General features: G+C 38.7%; 1 protein-coding gene and 1 long non-coding RNA gene across 4 annotated transcripts; one reads left to right on the plus strand and one right to left on the minus strand.

Moving 5' to 3' along the window:
- Window positions 1-480: 480 nt before the first annotated feature.
- Window positions 481-4367, minus strand: LOC133729783 (cysteine-rich receptor-like protein kinase 44). Of its 2 annotated transcripts, XM_062157363.1 has the most exons (8): window positions 3468-3602; window positions 2509-3276; window positions 2254-2391; window positions 1895-2043; window positions 1505-1715; window positions 1165-1402; window positions 935-1085; window positions 481-861 (listed from the first exon to the last, which is right to left on the minus strand). In XM_062157363.1, exons 2-8 carry the CDS (start codon window positions 3257-3259, stop codon window positions 559-561), a joined length of 1941 nt encoding a protein of 646 aa, XP_062013347.1. In that variant the 5' UTR covers window positions 3260-3276; window positions 3468-3602; the 3' UTR covers window positions 481-558. The 2 variants fall into 2 exon arrangements, with proteins under 2 accessions (XP_062013347.1, XP_062013346.1); XM_062157362.1 differs by having other exon boundaries at window positions 2509-4367.
- A 2788-nt stretch (window positions 4368-7155) lies between these two features.
- LOC133729791 (uncharacterized) lies at window positions 7156-11569 on the plus strand. 2 transcript variants are annotated; one of them, XR_009856507.1, is made up of 6 exons: window positions 7156-7719; window positions 8343-8370; window positions 9023-9097; window positions 9953-10251; window positions 10693-10798; window positions 10907-11569. It is a non-coding gene; the product is annotated as an uncharacterized LOC133729791 (long non-coding RNA). The 2 variants fall into 2 exon arrangements; XR_009856506.1 differs by having other exon boundaries at window positions 10175-10251; window positions 10907-11565.
- Window positions 11570-13608: the final 2039 nt, after the last annotated feature.

Consider the following 13608-nt stretch of genomic DNA (forward strand, 5'->3'; position numbering starts at 1 on the left):
GATCAGTGAACAGAGAAGAAGCAGAGCAGTATTGATTCTGTTAAAGTTTGCCATAGACTGTTCAGTGAAAAGCTTGCCAGCAATTCAGTGAAAAATTAAGCACCAGAAGACTGCTAGCACTACACAATCTCACACCACGCACGAATACAACTAAATTACCCAGAGGCAGGCACGTAATTTATATGATTCATACTAGGACAAAAGTCTGTCTCTCCCAGGAAATTATACTTTCCTTAACAAACTTGGAAACCAAAAATAAATTAGGAAAGTCTAGCACAAGTAATCCTATCTTTGATCAGCTGATCCGTCCAATGCTAGTGGTTTCCTTCTACCATTAAATTCTGACTTAAATGTTTTTTCCATCTTTAAATGCAGATTGGCCACGTTTGGTACCCCTTGTCTGGAATAGATTGATATTAGGAACTGGATTAGATAATCATATCTGGTGTTTGCAGAAACAGATAGAAAATGGATAGGAAATTAAAAACAGAAAATTCTGATGAAAAATTAATTAAATAAACACCGGTACATATCGTCAGAATTTTAAGTTTTGCATCATTATCGAGCTTCCATTGTAGTTATTGTCAAGTCATTTATAGAATCAGATCCGTTTGCATGTAATGGATCACCATCAGCGCCGGAATCTCTTCTGTAAACAAATGCCGGATGCTTAGGCAATGGAGGAGATGCTTCACCACTCAACATGAAAACAATGGCTGACATGGAAGGTCGGTCCTTTGAATCTTCTTGTACACACAAGAGCGCCACTTGTATGCATCTCATGACTTCATTAGGCTGATATGACTTCAGTGTCAAATCAACAATATCTAAGGCTCTGCCTTCTCCCCAGAGCTCCCAAACCTGCAGTTGAAATTTAGTTTAAAAACAAATGAATACTAAGGGATAAAATGTTAGAAAAATATGTTTTGCTTACACGTCCTATCAAGTTCATGGAAGGATCCTCTAGATCAGAACCATTGTTTTTCCGGCCACTTACAATCTCCAACATTATGATCCCAAAACTAAATACATCAGATTTCGTGGAAAATCTCCCAAATACTGCGTACTCTGGTGACATGTAGCCACTGCGTATAAACAACGTAGAATGTCATAGCAAAAGAATGGCATAATCAAGATATTAAATGTGTTATTTATTATTCTTACTATGTTCCAACAATTCGCCTTGTCTTATCTTGCAGTTGGTCTCCGTGGAATATTCTAGCCATGCCAAAATCAGAAATTCTTGGGTTCATCTTAGCATCTAGAAGAATATTACTAGTTTTCAGATCTCTATGGATGATCCTCAATCTTGAGTCTTGGTGAAGATACAGAATCCCACGAGCAATCCCGTTGATAATTTCAAAGCGCTTTTCCCAATCCAAGAAGGACCGTCTTGTGTCATCTACATCAAAATGCAAATGGTACTCTTTAGTAAAGAAGCTTCAAAGATATTCTTTATATTTGAGAAATGGCTTGAACCAATCATTATTTCATCTACACGTACCAAAAAGAAAGGAGTTCAAGCTTTTGTTAGGCATGTATTCTAGCACTAACATCCTTTCTTCTCCCTTTATACAACAGCCTAAAAGTTTGACAAGGTTCCTGTGTTGAAGTCTTGCTATAAGTGCAACTTCATTCTTAAATTCTTCAATCCCTTGCCCTGAAGTTTTGGACAATCTTTTCACAGCAACTTTCTGTTCATTTGGTAGCTGACCCTGAAGTTATGTCCAATATCAATATCAATCTTTCACATAGTCAATACCTTTAAGGAGCAACTAAACTGTTGATTAATTAATTAAGAATAGTGAAAGAAACAGCCATGCCAGAACCTAACATAGCCAGAACAAAAAGAGATTTTTAGAGCCTAGAAATGTGTAGAAATTTGTTGCTATACCTTATAAACAGAGCCAAAACCACCATGGCCAAGTTCATTGACACGAGAGAAGTGGTCTGTGGCTGCTGTTATTGTGTCAAGATCGAAAAATTGCAATTCAGGATGTCTCTGGGTTTCCACAAGCTCCTCTGCCTCCCCAAAGTCTATGCCTAAACAATAAACAATAATTCTCGACATCATTTTATCCTCGCTGTTCTAACTGCATAAGATCATCACTTTAGTCCATGTTTTCAAGATGCAGATGATCTTGTTGAAGTTCTTTCATGTGATTTATAGATGGAACAAGTATTACCAGCTCATAACAACTAAAGCAGTTTAACTAGTTAATTAAAATAGATGAGAATGTCGACGTCTTTCACCTTTTGTGTTCCTGTTCTTCTTACGCCACCAACATGCAAGCATAATGATTAGTACCAATGCTAGCACAGCAGACAGTATTGGAATAGCCAGCATACCCCTCCTTTCCAAGAAACCTTCTGATCTTCCGCCATTTTCCGCTACATAAGAGGGTGACAAATGATTAGTAAACAATGACATAAAAAAACAAGTAATTTTGACATTCAACACTTATATGTAGTTAGTTAAGTTTGCTTCAATTGCAAGCAGATTAGTACCTAACACGGTTGCATTCACACGAACGTAGAGATCTTGTCCAATCTCTGTGTACACTAAAATGTCCATCAAGTCATCATACCATGTCAAGCAATCAACAGTCCCATCATTTTCAGTGCTCAAATATGCAGTGCAAGAACAATTTCTTAGGCACTCTTTGTCACTCATTCCTGATTTTAACGATGCTGCTATCGATGTGTCTGGATATTTAACTCTTGCCACCTTCACAAACCCGTCTCCATCACCACACTTCAACAAACCAGGTCGATTACTCACACATCCACCTGACCCATTTTTCTGATTCCAATCACTTATAGAATTAGGCACATACCCTGGTAAACAATCACACCAAAACAGCATAGCATTAATGTTGTCAGGGCTACATTTGCTGTTGGCACCACACTGTCCATACCAGTCACACAGGGACTTCGGTTCAGAGTATTCTTCCTTCCATTGAAGGCCACCATCATCCCATGTAAAGCGCTCGTGCGCAGAATCAGTCACTGTTGCTCTTGTAATTGCATTGGTGTCATCCATGAGATAATAAGTTTCCTCTTGATTAGTGACCACACTAGGCGATGGCCCTGGACTTCGCCAATACTTACTCAAACCCTTGTACAAAAAAAATTCGGGGGATGCAATCTGATTTGGATAGAGCCTTAAGGTAGAGTCCCCAATTGCAGGGTCATCTTGTGACTTCCAAGATGCTAAAACCCATTCTTGCCCAGTTTTCCAATTCACCCCAACTTTCATACCTGGAATTAAAGTATCTGTGGGATGATCAAAACTTTGCCATAAAAAGTTTTCATTATTATCATCCTGGAACACAACTAGATTTCCTGTATCTAAAAGCTGTGCACATAAAGTGCTTGTGTTAACATTTTGAACCGACCGCGACACATTAGTAGACCAAATAGGAGTGCTCTCCATGTTATAAGCATAAAGGACTAGTTCTCCATACCTGTTTATTTTGAGCACACCAGAGGTATCATTGATGGGATTGTTCCTGTTTGCAACCCACACCACTGTTTTTTCAGATACTCTAGTCTGAGAATACCAAATTCCAACATACCGGTTGCTAGAATTTCCGGGGCTGAAGAAACCCAATTCGAACTTGCTCTGTTTGGACACTAAAACTCCACCATCATCCTTCAGTTGTTCTTGGTTCCATGTTATGGTGTCCCTGGATTGGCAAAATCGGAAGAGGAGGAAGAGAAGCAGAGCTTTGAATAACATTTTCTAGGCATTAGCAACTTTGTAGGTGTGAAACAGTGGCAAGTTTCTGATTTTCAGAGTTGGAAGGGTAATGGTCGAATTACATTGATCTTCTTTTTTTCTACTATTACAACTTTCCCAATTGTCGGACCCAGACCGTTGTCTCTTCTAGCCAGAAATTAATCAAGTAGCTAGCTGAAATTCAGAGCGGTGGAGAAAATTGCCTGGCTGACATTGGTGTTCTTGATTGGCAAATGTTACATCAACACATCAGAGATAAAAAAATTGCAGGGTCTAGTCCACCAAGTGAAGGAGAAGGAGGATACGATTTCGAAGCTGATGGAGAATCTTAAGCAAAATAAGCTTGATATGGAGAGGAGAATCAACGAGATATATGATCTTGTCGAGATGATCCGGAGTCAATTGGATGTAACCAAGCTGCCAAAGCCGCTTAACGGAATCGCCAATGGCAAAAGAAGTGAACAACACTGATTCAGGTCGATCATGGTGTAGGAAATAAAAGCGAAAGAAGGAAGGGTTGTTTTTCTATCTCTGTCTTCTTTCATGCTCTAGCTAGTAACGTCGAAACAATAGAAGGGGATAGACTTTTTATCTCCTAATTAGTACGTGTTGGTCTTTGTCTCGTGTTATAGTAATGCCGTGATAGAAGATTATGGAGTAATGTCTCTATCTCCTAGTTATGTTCGTTTCCTTCGCGGGTTCAAAAAGAACACTTCCCCAATAGTCCAATATAGGACACGTTTCGTCAAGGATGCACGACAAATTGGACAATGACGTATCTAGAATCGAGTATTAAACTTGGTCTTGGATGTTGACTGTGTGACTCATATTATAATGTAAGACAAATCTTAGCTAATTAAGACTCGTACGTAATCAAAGAAAAAATATGTTCTCTCTCTCCAAGTCTTCTCCCCTAGGGTTTTTTCGTGGCGGCTGGGATTTTCTGATATGGGATGGACGTCCTGCTTCCTCCTCCGTTGAGGTTCACGGTGAGCGCGGGTTTATCCTCGCATTGGGGTCCGTGACGGATCTAGAATCCGAAAATAGGGTGGGCTACATTCATATATAAAAGAATTTCACCTAATTTATTAAATTTCAAAGTAAAATCAAAATCATATATCTGGTATCCCAAATTGCAATCAAAATTATATAGTTATCTGGCTTGAAAATATAAAAAAAGAATGAAAATAGAGACTCCTTCATTGAAGAAGGAAGATAGAAATATAGTATGTTGGAGTCAAACGAAGGATGAACCCGAGCTTTTTTCGCTAAAGTTCTGATTTCTTCACAGGGTGGTTCTATTCATTAGGGCTGGCCCTGGTACGGTTGCCGGATTTTTTGGCTTCAGCCGCTACCGTACCGAAAGCCTTCGGTTTCGCCAAATTCGTAGCCGTAACCGTGCCGGACCTTTCGGTTACCGGAAGTTCGGTTTACCGATTTTAACGGTCGGTTTCGGCCGGTATTTCAAAAGTCCGATCATCGGTAAGCCAAGTGAAGGAGATGAGGATTGCAGTTTGAGGAAGAAGAAGAAACAGAAAGAAGGAAGACTACAGAGGTGGAAGAAGAGTAAAAAGAAGAAAAAACAAAGGAGGAAGAACCGAAGAAGAAAGAGACCAGAGTTGAGGATCCCAGAGGATATAAAGAAAAATTTTGATTCTATTGTGGTGATAGATGAAGCTGAGAGTGAGAGAAGTTTGATAAGGTCTGGGAAAGAAGAGAGAGTTCTTTGACTGGATAAAGAAGAGAGAAGATCGAGACTTTGTGGATGAAGAAGAGAGAGAAGAAAGAATTGGATATAAATATTTAAATGTTATTTAAATGTATTTTCGAGCCTCTAAATACTAATGTGGGGATGAATTATGACAAGTAAAGCTAGTGGTCCAGTGGATGAGGCACGTGCTTACACTCAGAAGGTGCAAGGTTCGAGTCCGGGGAATGTATTAAGGCGGATTATTCCTTTCATTTTGGAATAATCACTTAACTCGGCCGGTTCGGTACAAACCGAACCTCTGATTTAAGTGAACCGGTGCCGAGCCGGCGATGTCCACTTTGGTCGGCATTACCGTACCGCACCTCCGGCTGCCGTTTTGGTCGGCGCCGACTCTCCGGTTCGGCCGGTTTCCGGTTGGTTCCGGCAGGTTTGGCATTTCAAGCCAGCCCTACTATTCATACCTCCAAATTTGCTATTTAGACCTCTTTTGATATTTTTGCACAACAAACTTCCAACTTTGCCCATATTTTTTTCTTCCCCTTCTCCAACTTATACCTGCAAATTAACCTATGTGCATGTGCTACGGTTCTCTAACCCCTCTCTCTCTCTCTCTCTCTCTCTCTCTCTCTCTCTCTCTCTCTCTCTCTCTCTCTCTCTCTCTCTCTCTCTCTCTCTCTCTCACCAAGATTAGCGTCATTGGTGTGAAGCAAGATGTTTATGGCTATAGGATTTTGATAAAAATCTCTCATCAATTTCACATGCACTCAATCATAACTAATGTTAAGAAACCCAGAGTATCAACCCTTGATTGTGATTAGTAATCTCAATCAAAAGACAAAAGGAAAATCAAAATGATAATTGTAGAAGACCCAAACAATTTGTACATATGAGGAGAGAAAGAAAGCTAATCCAAAGGGTTTTGAAAGGGCTAACCCAAATAAGATTTAATTAACTAGGCAATACTTCATTAGCAGCACGATTTCTACATACGAGGAGCGAAAGAAAGCTATGAGTGACCGAAAAGTAACGACCCCCAAACGGTGTTGAATTGATTTTTTTTTTCCTTCAGTTTATATAGGGGTAAAATAGAGATTAATTTTTTGCAAATATCAAGAGAGGTCTAAATAGCAAATTTGGAGGTATGAATAGAACCACTCTTCTTCACAAGTTCAGAGAGAAAAGTCAGGAAAAGCTGCAGGTTTTTTTTTTTTTTTTTGAACTACTAGATAAGCTATTACAGAAATATATCCATATACTAAGCAATATTTACCCCCAAATTTGGTTTGGACTACAGCCCAGGGAGCCTTTCATGTAGATACGCGCCTGATTGGGGTTTTTTCGGCCTCCTCCTTGTTTACAGAAAGACTTGGAAATTTCATTCCAACTCCATCGACTATTTAAACATTTTTCTTGGTCTTAGACAATTCATTGCAGCAATCATAGCAGCTACAAGGGGAAGAGAAGGCTTCTACCTTCAGACCCACTTTATGTCAAGAACAATCTTTTCCATTAGTTTCTATAGATTTCTCTTCTAAATACAGTGCAATTGAATTAGATCTCAAAAATTGCACATGAGCGCCGCCCCTAGTGTTCATTATCCATAAATGGAGAATATGTAAAGGGAAGCAGGGAGGCTAAGGTAAAGGGTACATACGGATGATTCCTCAACAATTTATAGTAAACCCCATAGTAAGTTACACTACTAAAAAAAATTGCAATTGCTTCGCCTTTTTACTTCGGCAACAGTTGCCGTCGCAATTGAGACCCTATTGCTACGGAAAATCTTCCGTCGCGATTAAACTTTATCATTTGCGACGGAAAATGTTTGCCGTAGTAACTCTGCAATCAATTGCGACGAACTTTTCTCGTACCGTCGTAAACTTTTCTCTTACTCTTGGCGCTAACCCAATTATTTTCCCCCTGTTTTTACTTTTGGCCAAAGTTCCCACCAACAATACAGCCCTAATTCTTTATCCCTCTTTTTCCCAAACAACACCTCTCTCTCTCCCCCTCCCTCCCCAAGCTTTGTAGCTCCTCGAACTGGAACTTACCGCAGAGATCGACGAGGTCCGCACCGCAACCTACCGCCAACAGTGACGAGCTCCTCCGTCGACGTTAACGAGGTCTGCGCGCCGGAACATACCACCGAGACTGACGAGCTCCTCCTTTCCATCGAATAGCTCCTCCTTCACCAAATAAACTGTAACAACAGCTCTCTCACACCCCAGACACAACAAATCCAGATCAATATCTCTAGGAATCTAAGGTAAATCCCTTTGTTCTTTCCATTTGTCTCTTGTTGAATATTAATATTTATAGTCTTAGTTTAGTTTGAGATTGGGCTCTGTTAATTCAATTGGTTGTATATGAGAGGTCAATATTTAGATTGTGAGTTCAATTTTGATATGAAACTAATTGGGCACAAATTCAAATTTGAGCACCAGTGGCCAATCCTCCTGGATTATCTTCATGTTTAGTAAATAGATGGGTATCTTTCTCTTAGACATCGATACATTGACGAGTTTGAGGTTGAGCTTGATTTGATGGGGTCAGAACTTGACCTATACATTTGGGGTTTCTTCTTGCATGCAACTTAAATTAATGATGCATCAGATCGTAAATTTAAGTGTTCTTCTGGATTTTATAGGGCTACTGTATACTAATGGTATCTAAATTAACTAAAGGTCAGCAGTAGACTAAAATAATAGAGCTCAGAATAACTAAATAAACTTCTTTTGCAAGTATGCGTGCAGATTGAACGAGGTCTGATAGAATAACCTAGTTGCTCATTGTTAGATAGATATATGATTGAAAGTTAAAGTGCCATTTACAAGTGATGACTGAATTATTTTGTGAGGAAGGCTGTAATCTTCTGTTCATATTTTGCAGGACCAGCCCAGAACTTCTGCTAAATCCTGTGAGAACCATCTTTACATAGTAAAAAAACATAGTTTTCTTATACCACCCTTCCTACTTTAATGGTTATGTTTGCAAAAGATGGTTTTTTTTTTTTTTTTCATATATGTGGTTTCTACTGCCTTGTCTTGTGCAAGGACTGGCATTCTTTTTTCTTTCCCACACTTAATCTAAATAAGCATATGTAAACTTTGTTGTATCAGTTTCAAAGTTTGGCAAAGATAGTTCCTATTCGTGCCTAAGCTTTATTAGCAATATCTTTACCATTTTTAGACAAATTCTCTGAGTAGGGATGAAGAATTTCAGAGTTAAACAGGCATATAAAAGGTGGAAGTTAGAGCTAATAAAGTGGAAACATCCTGAGCAGTTCCTCTCCATTTTTGTTTTAATATTGTTCTTGTGGAAACATACTTTTGAGTATTCATGCCATATAGTAGGAACAGCTTTTTTTGCTAGGTTCCGAAATGTAGTCTTCACCTGAAAAGTTAATCTATAGACTTCATAGTTTAAGCTACAGCTTACAGGAATTTAAAATTGTCAGTGAACACATAAAACTCGGAAATTCTGGAAAAAGAATTTTGTTACCTAGCTTGTTAAGGTTGTTTCTCCAGGAGTTTGACATCAGTCTTTTGTTCATGGAATTGCTATTACAGGTTTTGATATGTCAAAATGAGGCTGAAAAATGCTTAATTGAGACATCTATTAGTTCCCTTCGTATAAGCCTCAAGGTGAGTATCCATATTTGAATGGTTTTTAGTAATGTAAGTGAGAGTTGGAACTATGGCTTTCTGAGTTTGAAATTATTTAAATAAATCACTACTTTTGGTTGGATTTTTTTATTTCTTTCGTCTGCTCGTCTGAACAACCTAAAAACAACTGTATCTTTCCACTCAGTTGTTATAGACCTTTCTCAATAAACCTGTTTTATAGAGGGTTTATATTGGGGACATCTATATGTACTTATGCTTTCTGTGAACCTTATTGGTGGATAATTTCTGAAATTTCTATTCACATTTGATCCAACTAATTGGAACATTACTATTTTCAGTCTTCAAAATAAAGTTTAATATGTGAATGATCGATGAAGTGGTCAAAAATAGTAAAGGTTATATAGTGATATGTAAAGTTCTAGCAAAATAATACACAGAACACACTATTTCCAATTATTAAACAATGTAGTTAAGGGAAGGGGCAGAAAGTGCACTCAATCTGACAACAATTCCATCTTCTCATTCATGGAATCAACAAGTTTTTAGTGTTAGTTTCCTTTAAGTGGAAACTTTGATTAGAGACTTGGAATATCAATTTTTCTGCAGCCTTATGTTTACAGTTTATTCCTCCTTTTAGAGAGGTTCTATAGTGTAATATAGTATCCTTTGTATACCAGAACCGTGTGGTAGGTTTCTTGTTTATGGAGGCAAGGTCCCAACTCTATTGGATGTAGATTAGGTACATTAGTTTAACGGTTCATGATCATTGAAAACGATGTCTTTACATTGCTGTACTTGGAACTTTGCATTCTTTTAAGTTACTACTTCTATTTAATGTAGGCATATAACATTACATTATCTTGCATTATACAGGAATAAGTCCTCTGATGTGCGAACTCTTTCTAAGAGAAAGATACATTGATTTCTAGATTGATGTATTATAATCTGCCATATGGCTAGTTGGTTCATGCTTACTCGATCACATTAGCATCTGCCATAATGTATTTTCTTATAATTATAACTCTGTTGAATTTTTTGTTTGTGCCCCAATGTGATTGGTCTTTGAAGTAGATGTTCTGGGTTTTGAATTTTCAGACTAGCAGGCCTAAAGATTGGGAGAAAGTCCCTGATCCTAAGAAGTATTTTGTCCAATTTTTTGGAACAGAAGAGATGTAAGTATATATTCTTTGATCATTTTAATGCCTATAAAGTGCAGTTTGTTAGTCATATGTATTACGTTCACTTTGAACTACCTGTTATACATGGGTCTCTTGACAAAACAAAAGACATTATGTATCTGAAAACTTAGGCCAGATATCACAGAATGGTTAAGAAACTTTGCATGGTGAGGCTTTACCCATAAATTGTTGTAAGATATTATCTCCGAATGTAAGGTAGATCGATCTGAGACAGTGTTAAAAGGACTTGGTTGTTTTGAATGTGGTATTCAGAGTCTAGTTTTCTATATGAACTGAACATAAATGCTCATAAAAATGACTAGAATAAAAAGCTTATTTTATTCAAAATTATATGGGAAAAATGTTTGGGTAGTAGCTTTTTATTCATTTGCGCTTCTCTAATGACAAGCAACACTCATATTTTATTTTCTGCAGCAGAGAACACCATCCATTAGTTGAAAAGGCAGCTCATTAGCAAGTCAGTAGTGAAGAATCTGGAGTTGATTTTGGCAATCCAAAGCCAAGAGCTTGATATTAGCAGGTTAGTACTTCATCCTCATTTTTGTATATATTTCTTGGTGTTATGATTCTGATCTTGTTACTTCTTCACTACATACGCATTTCACCTACTTCATGTGCTTATATTCAGATAATGAGTCTGCCAAAGCATCAAGACAACAGCTTAAAGAAGCTAGAAAAAAAAAGCTCACGTTTCCTAGGCATAAGCTAGCATACAGTTACTTTGGTGCTGCAATTCTTTATCTTCCTGAACTAGTACATAGGTGCCACAATCTTTGTGAAGAAATTCTATTCAATGTGCCACGATGGGCTTTAGTTATTTATTTCGCTAATATGAGGTTGTAATTGTTGATTGGTTTAGTTATAATGGATATTTGTAGTTTAACTTTAGATGCATGTATAATAGTTTTCATTTTTGCATGTTCTTAGAATGAAAATATGGTGCAATTTTCACCATATTTTTTTTTTAAAAAAAAATTCGTTTTTTGCGACGGCAAGGTTACCGTCGCAAATACCTCCACATGGATTATCCTAAAACAGACATTGCGACGGAAGTCACCGTAGCAAATGGGCCGTCGCAAAACAATAAATTTGCAACGGCAAGAGAAAACCGTCGCAAAAAAGTATTTGCGACGGCAAATTGCCGTAGCAATTGGATTTTGTGACGCCACCTATTGCAACGCCTGTCTTGCCGTCGCAAAAACCTCAATTTACCGTCGCGAAAAGTTTTTGCCGTCGCAAAAGCTCAATTTGCCGTCGCAAAATAGACGTCGCAAAAGCAATTGTTTTTAGTAGTGTTATACCAACTTCTTTGTGGACTTTGGTAACATACTTGTCAGGTTAAAACAATCAAAATATAAGTGGGAACTCTGCCAAATAACCATGTTCATCATAAGTTCAGAGCAAGCATATTCGTATTCAAGCATTAGATACAGTATACAACTGTCATTCAAATAATCCAGGAATATACAATCAGAGTGTATTCAGTGTTGTATCTTCCTTTTTTTTTTTTTTCTTCCTATTTATCCCTGTTAGGCCCAATACCTCTTGAATTAAGGCCATCAAGAAGTAAATAACTCCCCGTACAAGCGGACAATCTCATATTAAGGCCACCAAGGACACCCCGTACTAAGCGGAATCCTGATTGAGTTTTGGTCTTTCACCCTAAGGAGGCACAATCCCTACTTTATTATCCGCTCGAAAACCACGAGCTCCAATAGGATTTAAAGCCTTTCACCCAATAGAGACACAATCCTACCTAATTATATACCGGGCCTAACATGATTAAAATTTTCATTTCAAGGGCATTCCACATTTTCTCCGACTTTCCTTTCAATAAGACCATATATTAATTAAGAATTTCAAATTCTTTTTATCCATATATAGAAGACACTTGTACAGACTTAGGAAGCATGTTGTTGTATACAACCAAATTATACACACAAATAATTAAGCCCCAAAATAGCAACTATGAATGCAAAGAGAACAATATCGATACAAACTGTACAATAGCAACTAAATTAATTGACTAAGAAGAATAGTTTACCTAGAATGATACCAGTGATCATATCAGAGGTTCGTGTCCCTCTATGCCTCCCAGCGACCAGAATATTACATATATGAGTAAAGAGACCAAATTGATAAAGAGTTGGAAACCCAGATTAACAAAAGAAATAATAATCCGAAATCCATTTGACACGAAACCGAATCATATCGGCTATAATACTAAGTTTCATACCTCATTTGCAGCAAATGAAAACCGCAGAAAAGCCACCGAAAGTATAAAAGTTTTATGGCTTCAATTCCCTCAAGATTGGAATGAGCAGTTCATGAATTGAACTCACTCTCAAAGAAAAACACGAGCCATTCTGAAGACGAAAAGAATTTGAAAGGGAGTAGGACATGCAAACATGAATTGGAGTCAATTCATCATTTTATCTCCAAACAGAATTGTATATGAAGATCTTTAATTTTACCTTGATTTGGGAAGATCCAACCGTTGGATTTTCATGAAATTTGAACACAATTCTCAAGACACAGTGCTGAACAACTTTCGTGAAGAAGTCGTGACCACTGCCAAACGATTGGACGAACTGACACCAGAGCGAGGTTGGCTATGAGAAGATGTTGCTTCCGCCACCTGGGCTACGCCGGAAAGTGTCCGGAGTCAAAAGATTTCGATCAAGATTTGGGTGAGAGGAGTCACGGATCTGAAGCCTGATGGTGGAGATTAATCAGCGATAAATGCAACGATCTAGATTAAGCGGTGAATAATAAATGTTTTGCTTCTTGAAGGAAGGAAAATAAAAAACAATGCTCTCTCTCTCTCTCTCGCGGCTTTGCCCTAGGGTTTCCCGGCGGCGGCGGGTTGGAGCTTTCAGCCCGGACTGGTGGTTCTCTACTATCTCTGGGATCTGATGAGGGGGTCTCTAACGTGGTTGCACGTTGTATCCTCTTGGCAGTAGGAGGCCTCGGCTTCCTTTTCTTTGTGTCTGGCGCACGGTGCTGGACCTGTTCTGGGCTTCCCGCAATGATTGGGAGCTTGGGTCACGGCGGCTTTACTCCGACGTGGTGTGAAGTGGATAGGGACCCAGCGTGTCTCTTGGACCCGTTTTTATCCGAAGTCCGAGATCGTGACAGCTTTGTCGTTAAGGAAATAAGGAGTCGTTGCCTGATGCTGTGAGCGCTGACGCGGTGCAGTGGTCGTCGAGTGGCATGGTGAAGCTCGATTGGTGCTCGGCAAGGTGGACGGGGCAGCGCTAGGGTTTCTGCAGCTTGTGGCCTTGGAATGCTCTCCTCAGAGTTTTGGGCCGTGTGGTTGGGCCATTTTGG

The sequence above is a fragment of the Rosa rugosa genome, chromosome 2, assembly GCF_958449725.1.
Source record: "Rosa rugosa chromosome 2, drRosRugo1.1, whole genome shotgun sequence".
NCBI lineage: Eukaryota > Viridiplantae > Streptophyta > Magnoliopsida > Rosales > Rosaceae > Rosa > Rosa rugosa.

Bases quoted from the DNA above. Each gene is read 5' to 3' on its own strand.
- LOC133729783 (XM_062157362.1), bottom strand. From the start codon at position 3,742: ATGTTATTCAAAGCTCTGCTTCTCTTCCTCCTCTTCCGATTTTGCCAA. The intron at 1,716-1,894 runs GTATAGCAACAA...ACATAACTTCAG, and splicing joins GTTTTGGCTCTGTTTATAAG to GGTCAGCTACCAAATGAACA. The intron at 1,086-1,164 runs GTAAGAATAATA...GTTTATACGCAG, and splicing joins AGGCGAATTGTTGGAACATA to TGGCTACATGTCACCAGAGT.